The sequence below is a fragment of the Mirounga leonina genome, unplaced genomic scaffold (genome assembly GCF_011800145.1).
Source record: "Mirounga leonina isolate KUSES-001 unplaced genomic scaffold, KU_Mleo_1.0 Mir_53, whole genome shotgun sequence".
Taxonomy (NCBI): domain Eukaryota; kingdom Metazoa; phylum Chordata; class Mammalia; order Carnivora; family Phocidae; genus Mirounga; species Mirounga leonina.
In genome coordinates, this window is record NW_023270807.1 from 95411140 (window position 1) to 95431719 (window position 20580).

General features: G+C 36.3%; 1 protein-coding gene across 8 annotated transcripts in view; it reads left to right on the top strand.

Moving 5' to 3' along the window:
• The window catches only part of UTRN (utrophin), a 496689-nt gene that overhangs the window by 261386 nt on the left and 214723 nt on the right, over positions 1-20580 (top strand). For 7 of the 8 annotated variants that reach the window (XM_034990899.1, XM_034990900.1, XM_034990897.1 and 4 more), the window contains one exon: positions 461-650. The exons of the other annotated variant lie outside the window; for it this stretch is intronic. In XM_034990899.1, coding sequence (XP_034846790.1) covers positions 461-650 — 190 coding nt within the window. The remainder of the gene's footprint in view (positions 1-460; positions 651-20580) is intronic. 8 annotated transcript variants of the gene reach the window in all.

Here is a 20580-nt window from a genome sequence, read left to right on the forward strand (position 1 = left end):
TTTACTGCTTCTTAGAATTCATTTAGTCACTCGTTGCGTGAATATTTACTGGTATTTCCTCCTCCTACTGAATATTTACTGGTATTTCCTCAGAAGGTAAAATGGCAGAAGGTAATTCAATACCTTCAATTATACTAAGGTATTGAAATAAAACATTGGGGGATAACTTAATATACAATTAGGAGTTGCAAAATGGAGTCATAATTATTTTATGATATGAATGTGATTTTGTTACTATTTAGATGTCTCTCCCCCTCTCCCTCTTCTCGCTATTCACATTACTCCTCCCATGAAGGATTATTCAAGACACATGTATAAATAAATTTCCCAGTTACATTAGGTCCTTAAATAAATAAAAGTTCCTGGGAGGCTGTCTGTTAATTTGTTTGTTAGGGCGTGCGTGATGTGGGCTGTCCCACCGTAAGTCATAGAGACGTGCCTATCATGTTGTTCCTTGCAGCATTGCTGACAGACAGAGTGCCCTGGAAGCAGAGTTGAGGACCGTGCAGGCCTCTCACCGGGATCTGGAGAACTTCCTAAAGTGGATACAAGAAGCTGAAACCACAGTTAACGTGCTTGCGGACGCCTCTCAGCGGGAGAATGCGCTTCAGGACACGGTGCTGGCCAGGGAGCTCACACGGCAGCTGCAGGCAAGTGCGCAGGGACCTGCACCCAGCAATTTTATTTCCGCTGTGCTCTTTTGATCCAGCAACATGCAAATTTATTACCATTAAAGGGTGAGATTGTTACCTCATTCGGTTATGAGATCTATGCTCTCCCCTGTGAATCATTGGTTTTGGGAAATACGATCTCTAAAATATTTTACTTAATAAGAGAGGAAAAACACCTTGTTTTATGGAAGTAATACTTGTTTATTTAGACTTACAGGCTCATAGCTGTTCTGTTTTTGTCATTTTAAGCCCTATACACTTAGCCTTATTGAATCCTAAATTATAAGGGCATTTCCTTTTAATATGAAGTTGCTCCTTTCTCCATTTATTTTAACATACTTAATATAAAAGCTGCAAAGGCTCTGTGGCTTAATTTACAACTAAGAGCATTAGGCTTGGAGGTATTACTTTTATGTCTTTAGCTTGATAGCTATGACTGTAGATGCAGTCTGAGGTTCAAATTCTTCTCCTCCACGAAATGTGCTAACACAAAATCTTTCCTTTACTAAAATGTGTGAGGAATCTCACGTAGCATGACTGTACCCTTTCTCTGCCCCCAAGTACAACTGCTTCAGTGCCCTTGAAGTTACCATCTTTGTGTAGAATGACCTAGTGTTGCCAATCGCAGACCTTCTCCTTTAAACTGATTTTAATGGTGCAGTTCCCTTGTCCATCACAGTTTCACATCTGCTTACTTCTCTCTGCCATGTCATTCGCACATCATTTTGACTGTTATTATTTCTGATATGCCTGTGAACTCGTGACCCAATGTCATCTGAGGCATGTCTTCTCCTGTCCCGGCCAATCACATGACTGCTCAAGGGCAGAGAGTACGTTACTCCGTACTGTCACCTACGCAGTGCTGTGTGTGCAAATTCTGGGTAAACACTGACTGCTAACTGTACACCCTAACTTCACCGTTATGAAATTCACTGTGATGACCTTTTTGAGTCCTTTCTTAGAATTCTCTTCCCTTGAAACTCAGAATGGTCACAAATATGTGGATCTGGAGAGAGGGTACAGTAGCTTTCTTAGAACTATTCGTATTCTTACGAAGTATCTCTAAGTTTGAAATTGTTTTCACTAAAAAGTATCAACATTTTTTTTAAAGGACCTTTTGGGAATAGACTTATTTTAACTTGTTCCTATGCATACGGTCTGTTAGGGTGTTTTATGGTGGAGTCCTCGAGATTAACGAAAATCTGTGTTTTCTTACATTACTTCTTATTTCTTGTTCATTGCATAATATATTTGTGACTTGGTAATGAAGGTGACCCAGCAGGTATTGAGGTTAAATATGTTCTTTTGTCTCACCATCTAGAATCTCAGGAGGCCACTGTCTATGTTATTTGAAGAAATATTTAGCTATCGTCTCATTTTCGGGGGGTTAGAGAGGGCTGTAAATGTGGGCCGATGCTAGAATGTATTGTTTTTTATGATTTGAACAACTGGAAGCCTGATTTATAAATGCTCACAGATGCTTACTTTACCTAATGGTATAAAAAGAAGATACCCAGCCTGTGCATTTGAGGAGGCAACAGTTTTTAGACAATGAGCAAAGGAGGCTTGAAATGAACCTTGATGATGAGCGTCAGCAAAATGCAGACCTGTCTGCATTTAATAATGTCTTCTGGCACATTTTATCTTGGGATATATTCTTACCGTAGCCAAAATTCTTCTCGATAGTTAGTGAATACCCAAACTGTAGAAATAAATGTAAATGAAGATGTTTAAATTCCTTCTAAATAAAAATAACTAAGCACAAGATTGCTTGTCTTATGGCAACCAGCACAAAGAAAGAAAGGTTACTAACTAAAATAATAAAGCACATTATGACATGTATAGTAAATGCCTCTCAAAAATAGTTGCTGAAATTTAATGTTGTGGCTCATAAGAAGTATGAAAGAGGGCATTTATTAAGAGCCTATTTCACTCTGTTTGTCTAAAGATAAACACATGTATTTGCTTTTGTTTAGGATATTTCCTATTATGGTAATTTGCATGATTTTTCACTGCCTTGCTCCTTTTAAAAATGATCTTAATTTTAAAACATTCTCTCCATTTTATTTAAAAAAAATCCTGTGGCTTTATTTTTGGCACCTTATAGGTAGATGCATTTAAGAGACTTAGTACCTTTTGCTGAGTATTTCCGAGACAGAGAATTTAAATTATCCCATGACTTTTTGTATTAATGATGCCTCCATTTGTGTGAATGAACAGGTAGTTAAAATGAATGGAATGTTTGAGAATGGAAACATGTTTGTTGAAGAAAATGAATGTACAAACAAGAGTGTCTGAAAATTATAAAATAAATTTTCTGGTGATGTGATTGTAGGGGGGTGCGGGTGGGGGTGGGCAGTTTATGGGTGCACTGAAAAAGATGGAATAAGGACCTCAGTCTGTGTGCTCGTTGCACATTCACTGGTGGTACTTGCTTCATGTCTTACGACAACTGGATGCAGAGCCATAGAAGTATTTCATGAAGATGAACAAGTCAGTTCTGTTTTCAGTTTAAGGTGAATTTGAGTAAGTTTCTGATAAAGGATAGTTTGGAAGCACCATGGAAGATGAAGATTAATTTCTGGGAGTATGCTGTGATACATGCCATTTCTGTTAAGGATGGATGATCATTTGGATTTAGGTATTTATGTTTTACTGCTTGGCTGCAAGGCAGTTAGGCTTTCCTCCTCAGCAGAGTTGGCAAAAGAAAACCCAATCCTTTGGAGAGAGAAGCTCCTGAATTTCTGAGCGGTCTAGATCACCGAGGGTCTGATTTGACTTGTTAATTAAGTATTTTATATTTTAACCTGGTGGCAACAGGGAGAAGTCATTAAAGAATAGTGAGCAAGAGAGCGATGCAGTGGGGTTTGTATTTTATTAGGAACCTACCCAATAGCATTGTGAGGAGTGGATTTGAACTGAGCAAAACTGCCAGTAGGGCGTGCAGTCTGCTAAGATAGTCTTGCAGACATCTGCAGAGGGGATAATGACCAGAAATGAGGCCGTCCCAGGGCGAATAGACCTACTGACTTGATAGTATGTGTAGACAAGGGACGGGGAGAGACTAAGAAGATTGCCAGGCGGGATTAGAGGCCGAGATTGGGAATACAGGGAAAGAACAACTCAGGGAGATGGTGCCAGTTAGTGTGGAGTGTGAAGGAATGATCAATTTCATTTTGACTATGTTGAAATAAGGCATTTGGATAACATCCAGGAGGAGATGCCTTGCTATGCCTTTGTCACTGTGGATCTGCGTTTATGTAAGGGAATTTGACTCAACTGCAGAAACTTTTTTTTTTCTTTGAAGAAAAGCCTAGTATTGGCTTCCCTCTAAGTTTATTGGTTCGCATGCATTGATTCTGAATTTTCTTGTCTACATTCTAGGATATTACTATCATTTTAATTATATTTCAAAATATAAGCTTTACAGTTTAGCAGGAACCAATTAATTGAGATGCTCTGATTCTTTCCTGGACAAAAGCCTGCTGCCCTGCTGCCTTTCTGGGGTGGTTTTACAATAGGTGGCTGTTCTTGCTCTCGCCCAAGATGTGTTTGGGGATTGTTATATTTTTATCTCCTGTGTTCTGTTTCAGCCTAATTTTCCTCCTCTCATTCCATAGGTGCAGGTTTTGATTGTTTAGATTGTTGCTGATCCCGCCCGATACCCACGTCCAGAGCCCCAGCATGGTGTTTGGCGGGTAATACCTCTGTTGTGTGAGCTTCACCTGCTGGTTCAGGGACAGGAATTACAACTTCATATATTTTTTTAATAGCAGCTTTATTGACATATAATTCACATTCCACACAAGCCATCCACTTAAGGTATACAATTTAGTTGGTTTTAGCGTGTGTGTGTATTCACAGAGTTGTGCAACAATCACCACAATCAAAGAGAACATTTTCATCCTCCCCCCCAAAGAACCCACATATGGCTTTGCTATCAGTCCCTCTTTACCAGCTCCCCAAACCCCTACACCTAAATAAGCACAAATCTGTTTGTTTCTGTATTTTTGCCTATGAACTTAATATTTTTAATTACATCATTGACTGCCTCTTCCGGTTTTGGCTTTGTATAGATGTTTTGACGTTGTTAGCCTATCCAGAGGGAGGCAGTATAGGGTCTCAGTATAGACCTGCAGGGGAAAAAAATATACAAGGAGAAGCAGCAAAATATACACAAACACTGCTTGATAAACACAACTCTATGAGACCCAGTATAGGACTTTCAATCATATTAACATGAGGGACTGGGAAGGCATACAAAGTACAAGAGAAACAAATACTTTCAGGACTGCATTTCTTTTCTTTTCTTTTCTTTTTTTTTAAATTTTATTTATTTATTTGACAGAGAGAGACACAGCGAGAGAGGGAACACAAGCAGGGGGAGTGGGAGAGGGAGAAGCAGGCTTCCCGCGGAGCAGGGAGCCCCGCACTCGACCCCAGGACCCTGGGATCGTGACCTGAGCCGAAGGCAGACGCTTAACCATCTGAGCCACCCAGGCGGCCCGGGACTGCATTTCTTTTAAAGAATCATGACAACAGTAGAGAATAGCAGCCTTACCTGGGTTATTAGTTTGAGCAGGACACTGATAATGAGAAACATCTCGCTTCTATTTCTGGCTGTGCCCTTTGACCCAGTCATTTAATCATTCTGGGTTATTTTGCTCATTTCCTAAGAGTACTTTACTCCAATTGATACTTGTAATAGTATCCAAGCCACAGTAGAAAACACATCTCACATATGGACATACCTAAAAAAACCCCAAATTCTGTCCTGGGTTTTTATATCATATAATCATGTTTTATGTTTCTTATAAAATTAAAACAGCATTATGGCAAATAAGATGAGATCACGAAGATGCTGTCTTAAGGGGAAATGTGGTAATTTGGAATGTTAGTAGTCAGTTACAGACTTTTTTTTTTTTGTATTTTATTAAGTTCACTGTTTAATTAGAGAAGTCCTAACCTAACATTAGAAATGTGATTTCTCATGGCTTTTCTCCTAGGCAGGCATCTGAGAGCCCACGGACGACCCTGCTTTTAGGATATCCTAGGTAAAGCCACATAACCCCTGCAGGTATTTCTTGTTCCATTTTGTTTTAGATGATCTTGTTCTGAGACCCGTCTGGAGGTGATTTATTAGCACTTAATGTAGGGGCTGATCTCATTAAAGTCAGGTACCCTTCTGCTCTTCTCAAGATTTATAACAATGTCTGTTCACTCATCCCACAGAGCACAGCAAGAGAGCTGCATTTAGTGGGGTAGCGAACGCATCTCTCTTTAGAGCGAGTGAATGAATACCACTCCATCTCTTAATATAATCTAGCCTCGAGGCAGGCACCGTGGTGATGTGTTGAATCTCGGTTCTCAGGGGATGTCTGCTATGTATCTGCAGCTTTAATGTTTCACTTAATATCCTTTTTGGCTACGGAGCTCACTCCTTTCCAACCCCGGGCTGCGTTTGGCTCAACAACTTGCTCATTGTCTGCCCATGCCGTGCTGAGCAAGTACCGGCTGTGAGCCTCTGCTGGGGGGCTTTCTTTGTGGCGTTTTTCTGTTTTTTTAAATTGAGAAGAAGTTGAAGGAATACCAGCCTCCTTTTGCCTAGCCCCTAAACCCCTGTATCTTTCAAATGCATTCCTGGAAACGAGCATGCTCAGAGAACTGGCAAATCATTGTCCAGTGACCGGGAGGAAATGATCATTGCTCTTCATTTATAATGCAAATTCTGAGGTGTCTCCAGAAGTGTGGTAAACTTAAAATGATGGCTGTGGTGAGAACGTCTCTGCAGAAAGTTGTGGTTTTGTTACATCGTTTACAAAGGATGGCAGTTTCTTCTCCTCGGTATCAGAAGCTCTGTAAGGTAACTGAGTGATTGAAATGAGGATCTCGGGTGTCTGACAATTCTCCTGTTTCTCAGGCTCTGAAAACTAACCTTTCAGGGTTCTTACCAAGGAAAGATTCCTTTTCTTAGTGGCTGATTATAAAAGCTGTGAAAGTGAATTGCTTCGTTAAATTTTGTTTGAGCATCTGAAACAAGTATTGTTTTAGTGCATCTTTTATTTTGCATTTGACAAAATCTTATCTTCTGAGAAGGGCTGATAAATTGTTCAGAGAAAATATGGCAAAACTACATTCATTAAGACCTGTTACCTCTGTGGTACTTTGTAATGTCTTAATATTGAATTACCAGGTATATTAATCTTGTGTAAATTTCAGTAAATTTAAAAGAAGAGTTTAAAATAATTAAGTAGATTACTTAATAACTGTATATCCCTTTCTAGCTAATTGTTTTCCCATTAAAAAATTAAAGCACATTTTAGAAACTACTAGACTGAATCTCATCATAAAATATCCCCTATATTCTTGAATCTTCATATATTATAGCTAAACTTGAAGAACTTAATTTTATTTGAACAGGTGGATTAAGTACACTTTCAGGAGGCAACTTGTTTGACACTTGCAAATTTCAAATACTACGTCATCCTAAACATAAACCATTGAATGGGCTCCTGTGTTTTAAAGAAAAGTTGCCTATTGTATTTCTGATCATAGTTTTGTTTGATATGCCATGTTCATACTGTCTCGTTACTTTGTCAAAAATTGGAGCAATTTGATAGAAAAGGAAGGAAGGAATTGTAATAGGAATGTGAAAGCAATTTATACAGCACGGCAGTACCACATTCTGCCTTCATCATGCACTTAGTACCATTCTCAGGAATGCATCTTGTTGCCCTGTTTGCTGCCCAAACTCATTTGTAATTGGAACGATGGTCTCTAGGACAATATGACTTTTCCGATGATAGAAAATATGACATGTCCAAGCATCTAAACCGCATGTTATGTGGCAGTGCATTAGAAAGGGAAAGCAGTATTCTATTAACTTTATCATATATTTTTATTTTTTAGAGCTTGGTCAATTAACTATATTTCTGTCTAGAAACTTTTTTTGAAAAGTTTTAGGAGACAGATTGATAGCTCTGCATTCTTTGCAGAAATACTTATAAGGGTTTCATTTGCATGAGAAGTTAATTAAAACTTAATACAACTAAAAATCCATAAATTAATTATTTCAGTGTGCTGTGTTTTGGTTCACTTCAGAGAATATATTTATTCTGGTATAAAAATTCTATGTATTTCAGGAACAGGCAGCTTTGATAACAGAATAAAAGCTCACTCACTAATGCGTGTTATTTTACCTCTTTAACTACAAGTGTGAATATATAAAGCATTTTTTTATTAGCTGGGTTATTTTTCTGATCCATTTATATGCATACTTGCACAAAATCAGGTCTTTTTCTCAAGTCATGTGACCAAAGTGTTAAGTTAGTCTGAAGTAGGAAACAGTAGAAGTTCAAATACTAGAGAAAGTTATTTAGTTTCATAATTATACCCCAAATAAGCACAAGTTCAACTACTAAAGTCATTGGGTAAATTAATTGCCATCAGAAGTACTCTTTGGATAATTTCTTGAGACTTATAATTCCCTAAATAAACTTAAAATTTAAATGTTTAGAATAAATGTACTTTTGGTTTAAAAAAATTAAAAGTTGTATTATTTGCAGTTGAAATGTCACCTTCCACATTTCTTTCCTCAGATGGAAAATTAACAACTGCCCAGATAATCAAATGAGAAATATGCAATTCCAGTACTTGCCAGCAGGTGTCAATATAAGGCAGTGATATATGAGATTTTGGCTGAGGGAAGTCTAGAATAGGAAGTGGCAAAATTACTATGAAATATATCAGCTAGTAAGAGATGTTATTTGTTTGCTTGGTTATATTTTGAAAATTGATATTAGTTACTGAGCTGTGTTAACTTATACGGTATAAATAAAAGTTTTAGTTGCAGAACTAAATATTAACGGTTGCTATCCCAAATACAGGCATAGGTAGGTTTCTATCTATAGAAAGTGAAAATACATAATTGTATTATAATTATCAGTAGTCTTTGTGTACTATTTAAACGTTAAAACAAGTTTGGTGTATATTTGCCTTAAGATACCATAAATTCTTTTCCCTTTAAATTGTGAGTGTTATAATGACTGTCTCTCCCTATACCTCCTACATTCTCTAAATTTGGTTTCTTAGAAAGGAAATGCTGTAAGTTTCAGTGTTTCTTCATAAAAATATAGAAGTCTCTTGTAAATACACTTACAGATCAAAGTGAATGAGAAAAAAATGTTACATAAACTAAGGGAGATGTGACTATTTTAAATTCATATTGGCATTTTGAAATCCAGTGTCTGTTAATATTCTTACCCTCTTTTCTTCTTCTTCAGGATCTCTCTTTTATATTATTATGTGGAAATTTAGTCTTTTATCAGACTTTCCTCTGTGATACCTTGTCTTTGCTTCTTTTCATACTTGAGTGTCAGAAAATAGATCATGTGTTACACATTTGGAAATCTATGTTGAGTATTCTCATTTTGTGTGTTTCCTCTATGCTTTGAAGGGGGGGATAGATAGAACTTGGAATTCATGGCTCTCAGAGTTAAAATATGCTTTTCCTCCTCTCCACCTATTCACACATTCACTTGTATTTTTGCCTTTAAAAATATTTTTTCCTTATTATATATGCCATAAAATTTGGGTAGGAAACTGAAACAGAAGTGCTGCTTACTTGGAGATATAATTAGCAGCAATGAAATTGCCCTGATGACCTAAAATCACCTCATGCTGGATGCTAATTTTTGGTTTTGATTGCTTAGTTCCTTTAAAATATTAATGATTATAAAAAACAATTTTTCTTCTGACAGAGCACAGCAACAACAACTGAATGTAAGTGATTTAAAATATAAAATTAACTTTAATTTGTTTTCATTGTTATGTGATTATTTGAGGATATTTTATTATTAAATCTTTGTATAAAGCTGAATTTATGTTGAGTCAGAAAGGAATTTTATAAGTCCTGTTTTTTTTCTTAGTGTCCATTTTCATAAAATATTTATTAATTGAGGACATGGTAAAAGCAGCTTTTTTTGTAAAGCAGATTGAGATATGAACCTTATAGCAAAATAAGAAAAAAATATATAGTTAGTGTTATAAATTGGAATCCTTAAGACTTAATAATAAGCATTTAAAAATTTTTGATTTAAGTAATATAACTTCTGTTTGCCTGTATACATATATAAATCACTGTAGCTTATGTGGCTTTAATCATTGCAAACTTTTTTTTTTTTTTAATGTTTTATTTATTTATTCATGAGAGTCAGAGAGAGAGAGAGGCAGAGGCAGAGGGAGAAGCAGGCTCCCCGCCTAGCAGGGAGCCCGATGCGGGACTCGATCCCAGGACCCCTGGATCATGACCTGAGCCGAAGGCAAACGCTTAACCATCTGAGCCACCCAGGCGCCCCTATTGCAAACTTTTTTGATCCCGTAGTCCTATCAGCAAAAATATTTTAAACATATATATACACACAAACATATAGTCATTTTAAAATTATACACATATGCTGTGGGCAAGTCACATACTAAATATTAGTAGAGCATAATTTTGTTCTTACTTTCCACCATTCTCTTCTTATACCTCAGTTGTCCTTTACTCTCTGTGTCAAACTCACGCCATTTTGGTGACTGCCAATTTAGTGAAACTGTGGCTGTTCCCGGCCTTGGCTTATGGGGCACTCAGGCTTTCATGGTGGTGCTGATCTTGAAGTCATCCCTGAAAAACCATGTCTTCTGTGGTGTCAGAGCAGCTGTTGATGAGTACTCTGAAAAACAGAGACCAGAAGATCTTGAGATCTTGCCTCGCAAATCTGGATTGGCTAGTGATGACTACAGAAGGCTTGCTCTGTGTGTGTGTGTGTGTGTGTGTGTTTGCACATGTAGACAACATAGAGCTATGTGGAAGGGTATGCTGTCATGGGCCAAAGATGTATGACCACAAAGGTACAGAGTATCTGAACAGAGTTTCAGATTCATTGACAAAGTAAATCCACACACCATTTTTTACCTACATGTGTGGGTCCCCTTTATTTAGAGGTAGTTGAGGTTGAGTATGTGTTTTTAAGAAGGTGTGGAATGGAATGGTGTATTTTCAAATGACTTACACCCCACATAGCTGAACTTTATGTTTTTTATTCCCCAACATTTCCCCACCCACCTTTTTTTTTTTTTTAGGTGGAAAACTACTATACATGAGTAATCAAATCTTCACGTGTTTTAGGGTGATGATGCTTTACTTTGTCGTGATCTGAATGTTGAAATGTAGGTATTGTAAGGTCAGCTCTCAGTCTCCATAATCAAATCATACACAGGATCGTTTGAACCGTAGAAGGCCGGAGTCATGGTCTGTAGCTGAGATGTAGAACTCCGGTTGATCGTATGAGCATTGGCTCTTCTTGGTTTTATGAGAAATTCTCAGTTTGGTTCCTTCAGAAAATTCGTGAAGGCTGAGGTTTAATGGAGAAAAATGCCATGCGTGGAAGGATTTACGTACATTTAACCAGTCACCATGATGCATTAGGCATGTTGCCTCACAGCTATATGGACCCTGGGCGGACTACTTCCCTTACTCTCCATCTCCGAGCCGTTTCAGGGGGCTGAGATGATAGATGAAGCAAGGTGGGTCAATGGAGACAGGAATTAGATCTCTGTGTGTCATCAGATATTTTCCTGTGGCTTCCGAAAGCAGCCCCATGATTTTAGATGATTCTCTGATCTCCATGTTGCCATAGCTCCCCAAGTCAAGGTGTATATCAAAATCATTTTAAAAAAACCAATTATCTAACTTTTTATTAATCAGAAAACTCATGCCATTAATGACTTTTAGCTGGATGTAGTATAATTAGATATGATGGAATGCTTTGTCCAATTAACTAAAAAGTAATTAAAACCATTCTACAGGATTGCATTTTAAGTAGTTCCTTAATAGCCAAGATACCATTATTTGCATAAGTCTAGATTTGTGATCTACAAATCAGGGACAAAGTCAGTCTGACAGAGTTGGAGTAGCATTATGGATATGGATAAAAGTTCTCCTTTGTTTTTAGAGTAGCATTTGATAATTGTGACTAAAATGTTGATGATCTATGTTTACCTAGGGGTAAAGTTTATTAAATTTCAAGGGGGAAATTTCCAAGGTGAATGTACTGCTGGATTTTAAATGTACAGACATGATCCACTCCCTCTTACTAGGGACTGTGAGCACTGCCAGCTTCTCTTGGGATATTTGGTGGTTTATTTTTAGCTCTCTAAAATAAACAATTAGTAGAACTCTTACCATAGAGATAAAAGAATATAGAAAATTTCATGCTATGGTAGCTTTCTCAGTTTTACAAAGTTTATTCATTTCTCGGCAAGGTAAATGAGTCCAAATAACTGAAATTGGAAAGCATACGAAGTGCATCAGACAGTTTCTTTTCATTTTTCTTCTTCGAGTTTGTTCAGTTCTGTGAAATTATAGAAGATTAATTTATAACAAAGCTCACATATAAAAGCAGACAGAGCCTTGTAATGCTTAATAAATAACAGGCTGACATGAGAGTATGGCTTGATAAAGCTTAAGCAAGAATTTTGGAAAAATATCAAATGGAATAGTTTTCACAATAGACTATTTTGCTTTAAGAAAATTGAAAGAAAAATGGTCAAATACAGCTATAAAATAACTGCAGGCTTTCATGACTAAAAAAGTCTTGTTACTACTGATATAATATCCTTTCATTTTTAGAGTGTTCTAGAATTTACAGAGTGTTTTCTCATATTTCATCATTAATATGTATGGTGTTCATTAATTATTATATTAATACTTATCCTTAAGAGATAGGTAGGAAAGAAATCATCATTTTTCCCATTAACAAATGGAGAAACGGGATTGGTACACTGACAAGTTAGGGAGCATGTCAGTAATTGCTTGGCTAGGGGCACCTGGGTGGCTCAGTTGGTTAAGTATCTGACTTGGGCTCAGGTCATGATCTCAGGGTCCTGGGATCCAGTCCTGTGTTGGGCTCTGCGCTCAGTGAAAAGTCTGTTTCTCCCTCTCTCTCTGCCCCTCCCCCTGCTCGTGCTCTCTCTCTTTCTCAAATAAAATCTTTAAAAAAAATAATTAGTATTTGGCACAATCTGAACTAAACATAGGTTGTCTCAGTCTAGTGTCTCCTTACACTTAATTTCAGATAGTTTTAGGGATTATACTGGGCTAAAATGAACCATGCACCGTAGAAGGTATAGAAAGAGAAATCACATTAACTAAGTAGTAGATACCATTTTATTCTACATTATTTTCCTATGCATTTCATTTTCTAAAGAAATGTAGCCTACAGTTTCCTTTAAGACATGAGGAGATGTTGGAAATTCTCTGACTCAACTATTTCATTTTACAGATGAGGAGACAGATCATCTATAAGGGATATTTATCACTGCTAGTTTTGTAGGATGGAGATGTATTTGTTTTCTCCTAGAAGTTTAAACCTAATGAAATATGTTCTTTTTTTTTTTTAAAGATTTTATTTGGGGTGCCTGGGTGGCTCAGTCATTAAGTGTCTGCCTTTGGCTCAGGTCATGATCCCGGGGTCCTGGGATTGAGCCCCACATCGGGCTCCCTGCTCTGCAGGAGGCCTGCTTCTCCCTCTCCCACTCCCCCTGCTTTAAAAAGATTTTAAAGATTTTACTTATTTATTTGACAGAGAGAGAGCGAGAGCAGGAACACAAGCAGGGGGAGTGGGAGAGGAAGAAGCAGGGGAAAAGCAGGCTTCCCGTGGAGCAGGGAGCCCGATGTGAGGCTTGATCCCGGGACCCTGGGATGATGACCTGAGCCGAAGGCAGACGCTTAACGACTGAGCCACCCAGGCGCCCTGAAATACGTTCTTTTCAAAACTACTTTGATATTTGAGTTCTGGCTGTATAATTTTAAGAGAACAAAGATTTTGTTCCAGTTTAAACTTATACATTGGATATCTTTTAATGGGCTTATTTTGCAGTTTTATAAAGAATGATGGATTGGTTCATTTTATTGCAAATTAATATAGTTGGTTCTGGGTTTTGATTCATAATTTAGTTTGGTTTGAGTCTCAATACAGAAGTATTGAATTATATATTCACTGCAACTAATTCTCTATACTCAAATGTAGTTTTTTATCATTATATTTAAAAGTGCATAATAGCTTCTTAAAAGAATAAATTGAAAATAGTCAACTAATTTTCTAGACTGGGTCATTTCTAATAAGAAATTTGTGGGGGTTTTTTGTCATTGTTTTTTGTTGTTTTTGTTTTGTTTTTTCAATTCAACTCAAAGATCATGTATTGAATGGCTGTCATATGGCAAGGGACATGGTAAGCAGCATATACGCTTAAAGTACAGTATTACATTTTCCATGTAAAATAAAGAAGTTCAAATAACTTGTTCTGAAGACTCAACTTGCAAGAACAAGTTTCCCTTGACCACTGAGCTTGTGACAGAAACTCTTTTTTTTTTTTTTTAAGATTTTATTTATTTGACAGAGAGAGACACAGCGAGAGAGGGAACACAAGCAGGGGGAGTGGGAGAGGGAGAAGCAGGCTTCCCGCGGAGCAGGGAACCCGATGCGGGGCTCGATCCCAGGACCCTGGGATCATGACCTGAGCTGAAGGCAGCCACTTAACGACTGAGCCACCCAGGCGCCCCGTGACAGAAACTCTTATAGGATGAGTCTTCCTCAATTTATGGGGGCTCCTCTAGATTATTGATTAGGCTCCCAGATGGCACTTGAAAATCTAGATAAACCACAGTGAAATTGATGTAATCTTAATTTACATCAAACATCACATTGGGAAGCAGTCTTATTCCATTGCCAGAAACTGAACAGAGCAAAGAAGTTATCTTTACTCTGACTGACACTGGAGGAAAAACAAACATGTTTGCTTAGAAGAGAATGGAAAGGAACTGCCGAACCTCTTAATGTATTCTCATCATTTTTAAGAATTATGGGTTTTTATGCCATCAGTTTTGAAATTAAGTTCATTCTCAAAACATTTGAATTACTGTTCTTGGTACAGGTATACTATTAATTATAGTCTTTTATGGAAAACCCTTGATATTGGGCTCAAAAATGATATAAAATGAGTTTAGTTTTACTTTTTTTCAGGGCATACTTCGCAAGAGTTTAAAGACATAAAGGAAGAGAAAACTTTTTTTGCTTGAAAACATTATCTGACACCATATGTACTCCAGGTTCAGCATTTTAAAAGGCCAAGGCGTGTGTGTACCTACCCAGTGTGAGCTGCCAGGGGGCCAGCTTTCCTTAAGCTGGGGTGGTTGCATTATGGATGCAAGGGAAGTCTTTGTGATTGGGGCTTTTTTTTTTTTTTTTCTTTTAAATAAACTTTCTTTTTAACTTTATATATCATGGATGTTTTTCCATGTCATTAAGCATTTCTTACGTTGTGATTTTTTTTAGTAGTGTTAAATATAATTCTATTGAATGGCTGTAGGATAATTTACTTAAGTGATCAACTATGGTTAGATAACTAGGTTATTACCAGTGTTCTCATGATAACTAATTCTGTGATGGACATCCTTATACATCACTGAGTACATCCTGATTATTTCCAGGATGTGCTTTTAGAATAAAATAACTAGACCAAATTAACATTTGATGGTTTCAGTTTATATATTGCCAGATTTCCCTCTTGTGAGGTGTTATATGTCCATTGGCAGCTTGAATGCCTAATTTCCTGCACCCTCCCAGAAAACAGGCGATATCAATGAAAAAGTATTTTATGAAATTGTTAGATGAAAAACGTAGCCATGTTGTAGAATGTAACCCAAAATCTAGCGAGGTTAACTGATTTACCTAAGGGTGGGAACGACTAATCTATTCTAGGACTGTCTCAATTCCAGATATGGGCTGGGAACCCAAATACTGTAATGTCTGAAATGGGATGTGACAAATACCATATAATAAAGCTAACCGTTTTTTGAACACAGAAGAAAAAAAGTAAACTCTGATTTGAAAATGTCAGGGAAGTGTTTAGAGAAAAGGTAGTACCTCATAGGGGTCTTGAGGAGTGGGTTGAGTTTAACAGAGTAGAGAATTCTGAGAACAGACAAGTGAATGAGCAAACACACAGGGTGCAAAAGTGTGTTCATTATAGTTAGAAAACATGGCGTACTTGTTTATCAGAAATGGCTATGAAATTCACTCATTGACATTTTCATCTCCATAAAAAAAATTATTCTTTTGGTGGCCAGCTCTGTATGCCAGAATGACTTTTGATTGTTTCCAAAATTGAGTCCAGTTTTAAAGGAAAAATATTTGTGAATATTGGCGATATTCAGACATGAAGGGCATTTCCAAAAGGGAATTATAAAATGAAAAATTGCATAATAGCATGTCTTTGAAATAAGAACATAGTTCTTCCAAGTGTCTCCTTTAAATGGAACAACCTTCCTTTGGACCTGAGTCATTTTGGTATGAGAGTGACAAAAAGATACTTTTAATTGTAACTCAGTTGATGAGAGAATGACACAATATATCAAGCAAAAATGAAAGATAATTCAGAGTGGAAGTCGGTCTATCCACTGTTAAATTATAGATTTATAGAACTTTAAAGTTATGAGAATTGGAACTATTTGACCAATTTCCTCATTATTATTTATGAGGAAACAAAGCCTTAACATTTATGTGGAGCTTTGCTCTTAATGTGCTTTGCTATATTATTTTACGCTGCCCAAGATCACACAGCCAAGTGATTCTTGGCTACATATTTAAGTTTCCAGGAGATTACTCTAGTGTCCATTACATTTTATGTGTGCTTATTTTAATAGAATGTGTATTTAACTTTGCCTAGTGTTATAATTTGATGTTTATTTCTGTGTTTCTCCCTCTGAATTGTCAGTGTCTTGAATTTGGGGCCATATCTTATTTTAGAAGTATTTACAAATGTTGAATAAATAACCCAAATTTCTTTTTTTTCTGAGATTTACAGTGTTATTTTAATATAGTAGAAATGCTGTATTTGGACTCCATATTTTTCTTTTTAAAGAGTTTTATTGAAATATAATTCAAATACAATACAATTTACTCTTTTAAAGTGTACAGTTCAGTGTTTTGGGGTTTTTTTTTAGCATGTTCATAGGTTGTCCAAATGTTACCACAATTAAATTTTAGAATATACCCCCTCCCCAAAGGATCCACGAGCAGTCTCTCCCCATTTTCCCCCATTCCACTCTCTTAGCCCTAGGCAACCACTGATTTATTTTCTGTTTTTTTTTTTTTTTCTTGTTTTTAACATGAGATTGGGAATAAGAGTTTGAAACCTTAAGTGTTAGGTGAAAGGGCTGGAAAAATAATCCTGATTTACCGTGATACATTTACTACTTTATCTTATAGAATTTGATAGTTTTTGAGTTTTAATTATCAATAAAAGGATAGCTTTTGTTAAATGATTTGTAAACCTTATAGCACCATAAAATATGGTATTTATTTTTCATACTAATTTTTTAGAGTACTTTAAAAGTGAAGTGTATTGGGGAAAATGTTGAATTTGGAATCCGAAGCCCTAGGTTTGATGACCCTGCTTGGTGTTTGATCTTTTGTAATATTCAAGTAATATATCAGTCCTCAGTTTCTTCATATAGACAATGGGAATAATATGCATTCTGGTTATTTTAGAAGGATATTATAGGACTGCTAAGTTAATGTTTATGAATTCGCTAGAAGGGCTAGAGTATTACTAAAATTAAAATACTAAATTTCCGTAATTTCTTTTTCTGTAAACCAACCAACCAACAAAAACAATGACAATATTTACTCACATGGGCTTTTACCTTGGCCCTGCTGGAATAATTTTTGAAATATGAAAGAACATACTTGTCTACTTCTTAAAGCTTCTACTTGTCTCAACTCAGGCGGCAGAATGTTGAATACCAGCCACCTCACATCTTTTTCATTTTTCTTCTTTCCTACGGCACCAAACCAGCTTCCATATTAAGGTACATTCTCTGCCAGCAAAATCGTACTATTTCCAAACAACTTAGATTCACACTGAGGCTACATGAAAGGGACTGTGTCTTCAGAGAAGGACTAATGGCCCCCGAGGCAGCACTATCTAGTCAAAAGAAAGATTCTGAAATTTTTATGTAATCCAAAATTAGGGCAGTCATAATTTTTATAACCTATACATTATTTGTCTTAGATGCTGGCTTAAGGAAGGTCTTTTTTGAATTTCAATAATAATTAAATATTCTGGTAATTCTCAGATGATTTGCATAATCTCTATTTTGAGAGTGAGGTTTTGAGAGGTACTGAATAACCTGAATTAATGACTATGATGACTGAGTGCTGTTTTGCATTAATTCTTGAAGCAAATCCTAGATTGCTTCATTACATAGCCTGTCATTATGGAAGATCCTTACATAGTGTGGTGGTAAAGAAAGGGAAACATTTGCTCTTTTTGAAGTAATTGTGTCTAATGGAAGTCTAATGACCTATTATGCTTATTTCTAAAAGCTGAGGAGTGAAGCTTGAGAGGAAGCCAGTGAAAGATTCGAAAAATGATAATGTAAACCAAAATCTTAGGAAGTTTGATGTGGTTGAGAATCAGTACTTTATGATAATTAAAAAATTCAATAATTTACTTGTGCCAAACGTCATCCTTACTTGAAAAGCTGGAGTGATTTCTCAAAAGGTACCCATAGCTGGGGTAGACGGCTCCTTCTGGCTAGGTGTCTTGTACCTTTTAATTGTCTTACAGCTTCTCTGAATTTAATATGCTGATTGAACAAGGCGGTGAGCCTAGTGTTCTTGCAGGTACTGAAATCATAGAACTTAATAACCAGTGATGACTTTGGATATTTGCAAGCTCATTTTCTTCATTTTTTAAAGATCAGAAGACAGAGGCTTAGAGGGGTTAATTGATCTGTCATAGGACATATTAATGGTGAGTAGCAATGGTAGAATTGCTTTGACAAGGATATATTCTGTTTTTGGGTTTCATGGGACTATATGATTAAAAATGTATTTGACAGGTTTCTGAGATAGATTATTGACACCAAATGAATCAAATAGTTGGTATAAATGATTTACTTGGAGATGGGTCCTGAAAATAAATGAATAAAACATACCTGTTTAAATCAACACATACGGTAACCTCTTATGGTCGTTAGAGTTGGTTGTCAATATAGCAGTGCTTACTTTGCTGTCTTTCAACTATTCTGTATCCTTGAATATTTTCATGATAAACTGTTTCCAAAGTAGCAGCAACTCTACAATGATAAAGGTTGGCGAGATTACTTGAAGCTCCGCAAACTTAACTATGGAGACTCATAAAAAAATTTCAGTTGCCCTCTATGTATATTCCTCACATTTTCAAAACTTATGGCTAGGACAAATGCAAAATAGTTTAAAAGTGTCTTGACTTGCCCATAGTAAGTATTTACAGAGTCTGTAGCTTTTCATTCTTTTAGCTTATTTAAATTTGAACAAGTCATTTTAAAATTCTCATTTTTCCTTTACAAAAGCTGCACATGCCTATTACAAGTTTGTGACTTCCGAAAGCATGAAATATGTAGTGTTGATACCCTCGTTTAGTATCGTTTACTCATTCTTGTGGAGATTAGAAAGAAAATTGTCTTTGTGAAAGCATTCAGTGTTTGAAATTTAATCTAATAGGAAAGTTTGGTTTGTACCCCTTCTTAACAAGACTTTCCAAGTCCTGTTTGGAACTGATAACTTTTGTCCAGGTAGGCTTGGGGGTGCTCGACATAACATCTTCATCTTTCATGTTTGTCGAGGCTAGTAGAAATTTATCAAGACACAATTCTTAAACTCCTTAACCCTGGGACTATCCTTACTTCTATTTAGGAAGGACGCATCAACTTTGCCAAAGGAGCAATCTACTCATAATACATTACTACAAAAGCCATTCATATTGGCATCTTTTTGTTTTGCTTTTCTCATTTCTTCTGAGTTACTACTTTAAAGCTGCTGCTTTGTAATAATTTGACTTAATCACATATGGTACGGCTCTTTCAGGACTCATGCTGTTATTTTTAAGCTTTCTGTCTCTTATACCTTTCTATATATATGTATATATACAGAACACTTTCATATGGCCAAATAAACCAAAATTTCTCATCTGGTGAAAGAATGATAGAAACCATACTATTTGAAACCTGGAGTTGTTCCTTATTTACTGAAAATTGTATGGAATGCATTTGATGCTGTTTTCCAAGAATGAATTGGAATGACATATTTGGATTGAATTGGAATGAGATCATAAATAACTGAAGGAGTGGTTGGGAGATTTCAAAACGTATTTATTTATTTATAATGTAATTTGTGCTCCTGATTAATTGCTCTTGATTAACCTCGCTGCTCTTTAAATTAAATCAAAATCAGCAAATATTTATTGCAGTCTCAGAGAAACCTCATTTAAGGCTTAAAGCACCATGGAGAGCAGTAGAATGTTTCCTTTAATAAAAGCCAGAATGTGAAGACTTAAGAACTCATCTCCCCATTTCTTGATGTATCCCTGTTTAGGACAAGTGCATTATCAGGAAATGGGGTGGTTGATTAGGCTGGAAGAAAGTGAGGAAGGGTACTCATTTAAATAGTTCTCCATGATATCATTTTACATTGAAGAAAATCTTTTGGGAGGATAAACAAAGAATTAAAGTACTTGTGAAGCAGTGAGGGACAGTGGAAGTGCCCTGCAGAGGGACTGAGAGATTCACTTTCTGGACATGCTTTTTAATGTATTAAATGAAATGGGTAGGTCACTGACCTTTGCCAAGCTTTGTGGTTTCATCTTGAAGTTAGTATAAAAAAATGTTTTTTAGAAAAATCTGTGAATTAATACTGTGAAGGAAATCTAATGACAGCTCTTAAATATGCATATGTAGTAAATCACTTTTAATTTTGTTTGGCAAATTAAAGCAGATTTCATTAGTTTTAAAAATAGCATTTACAGTTTTACTCCTGGATATATT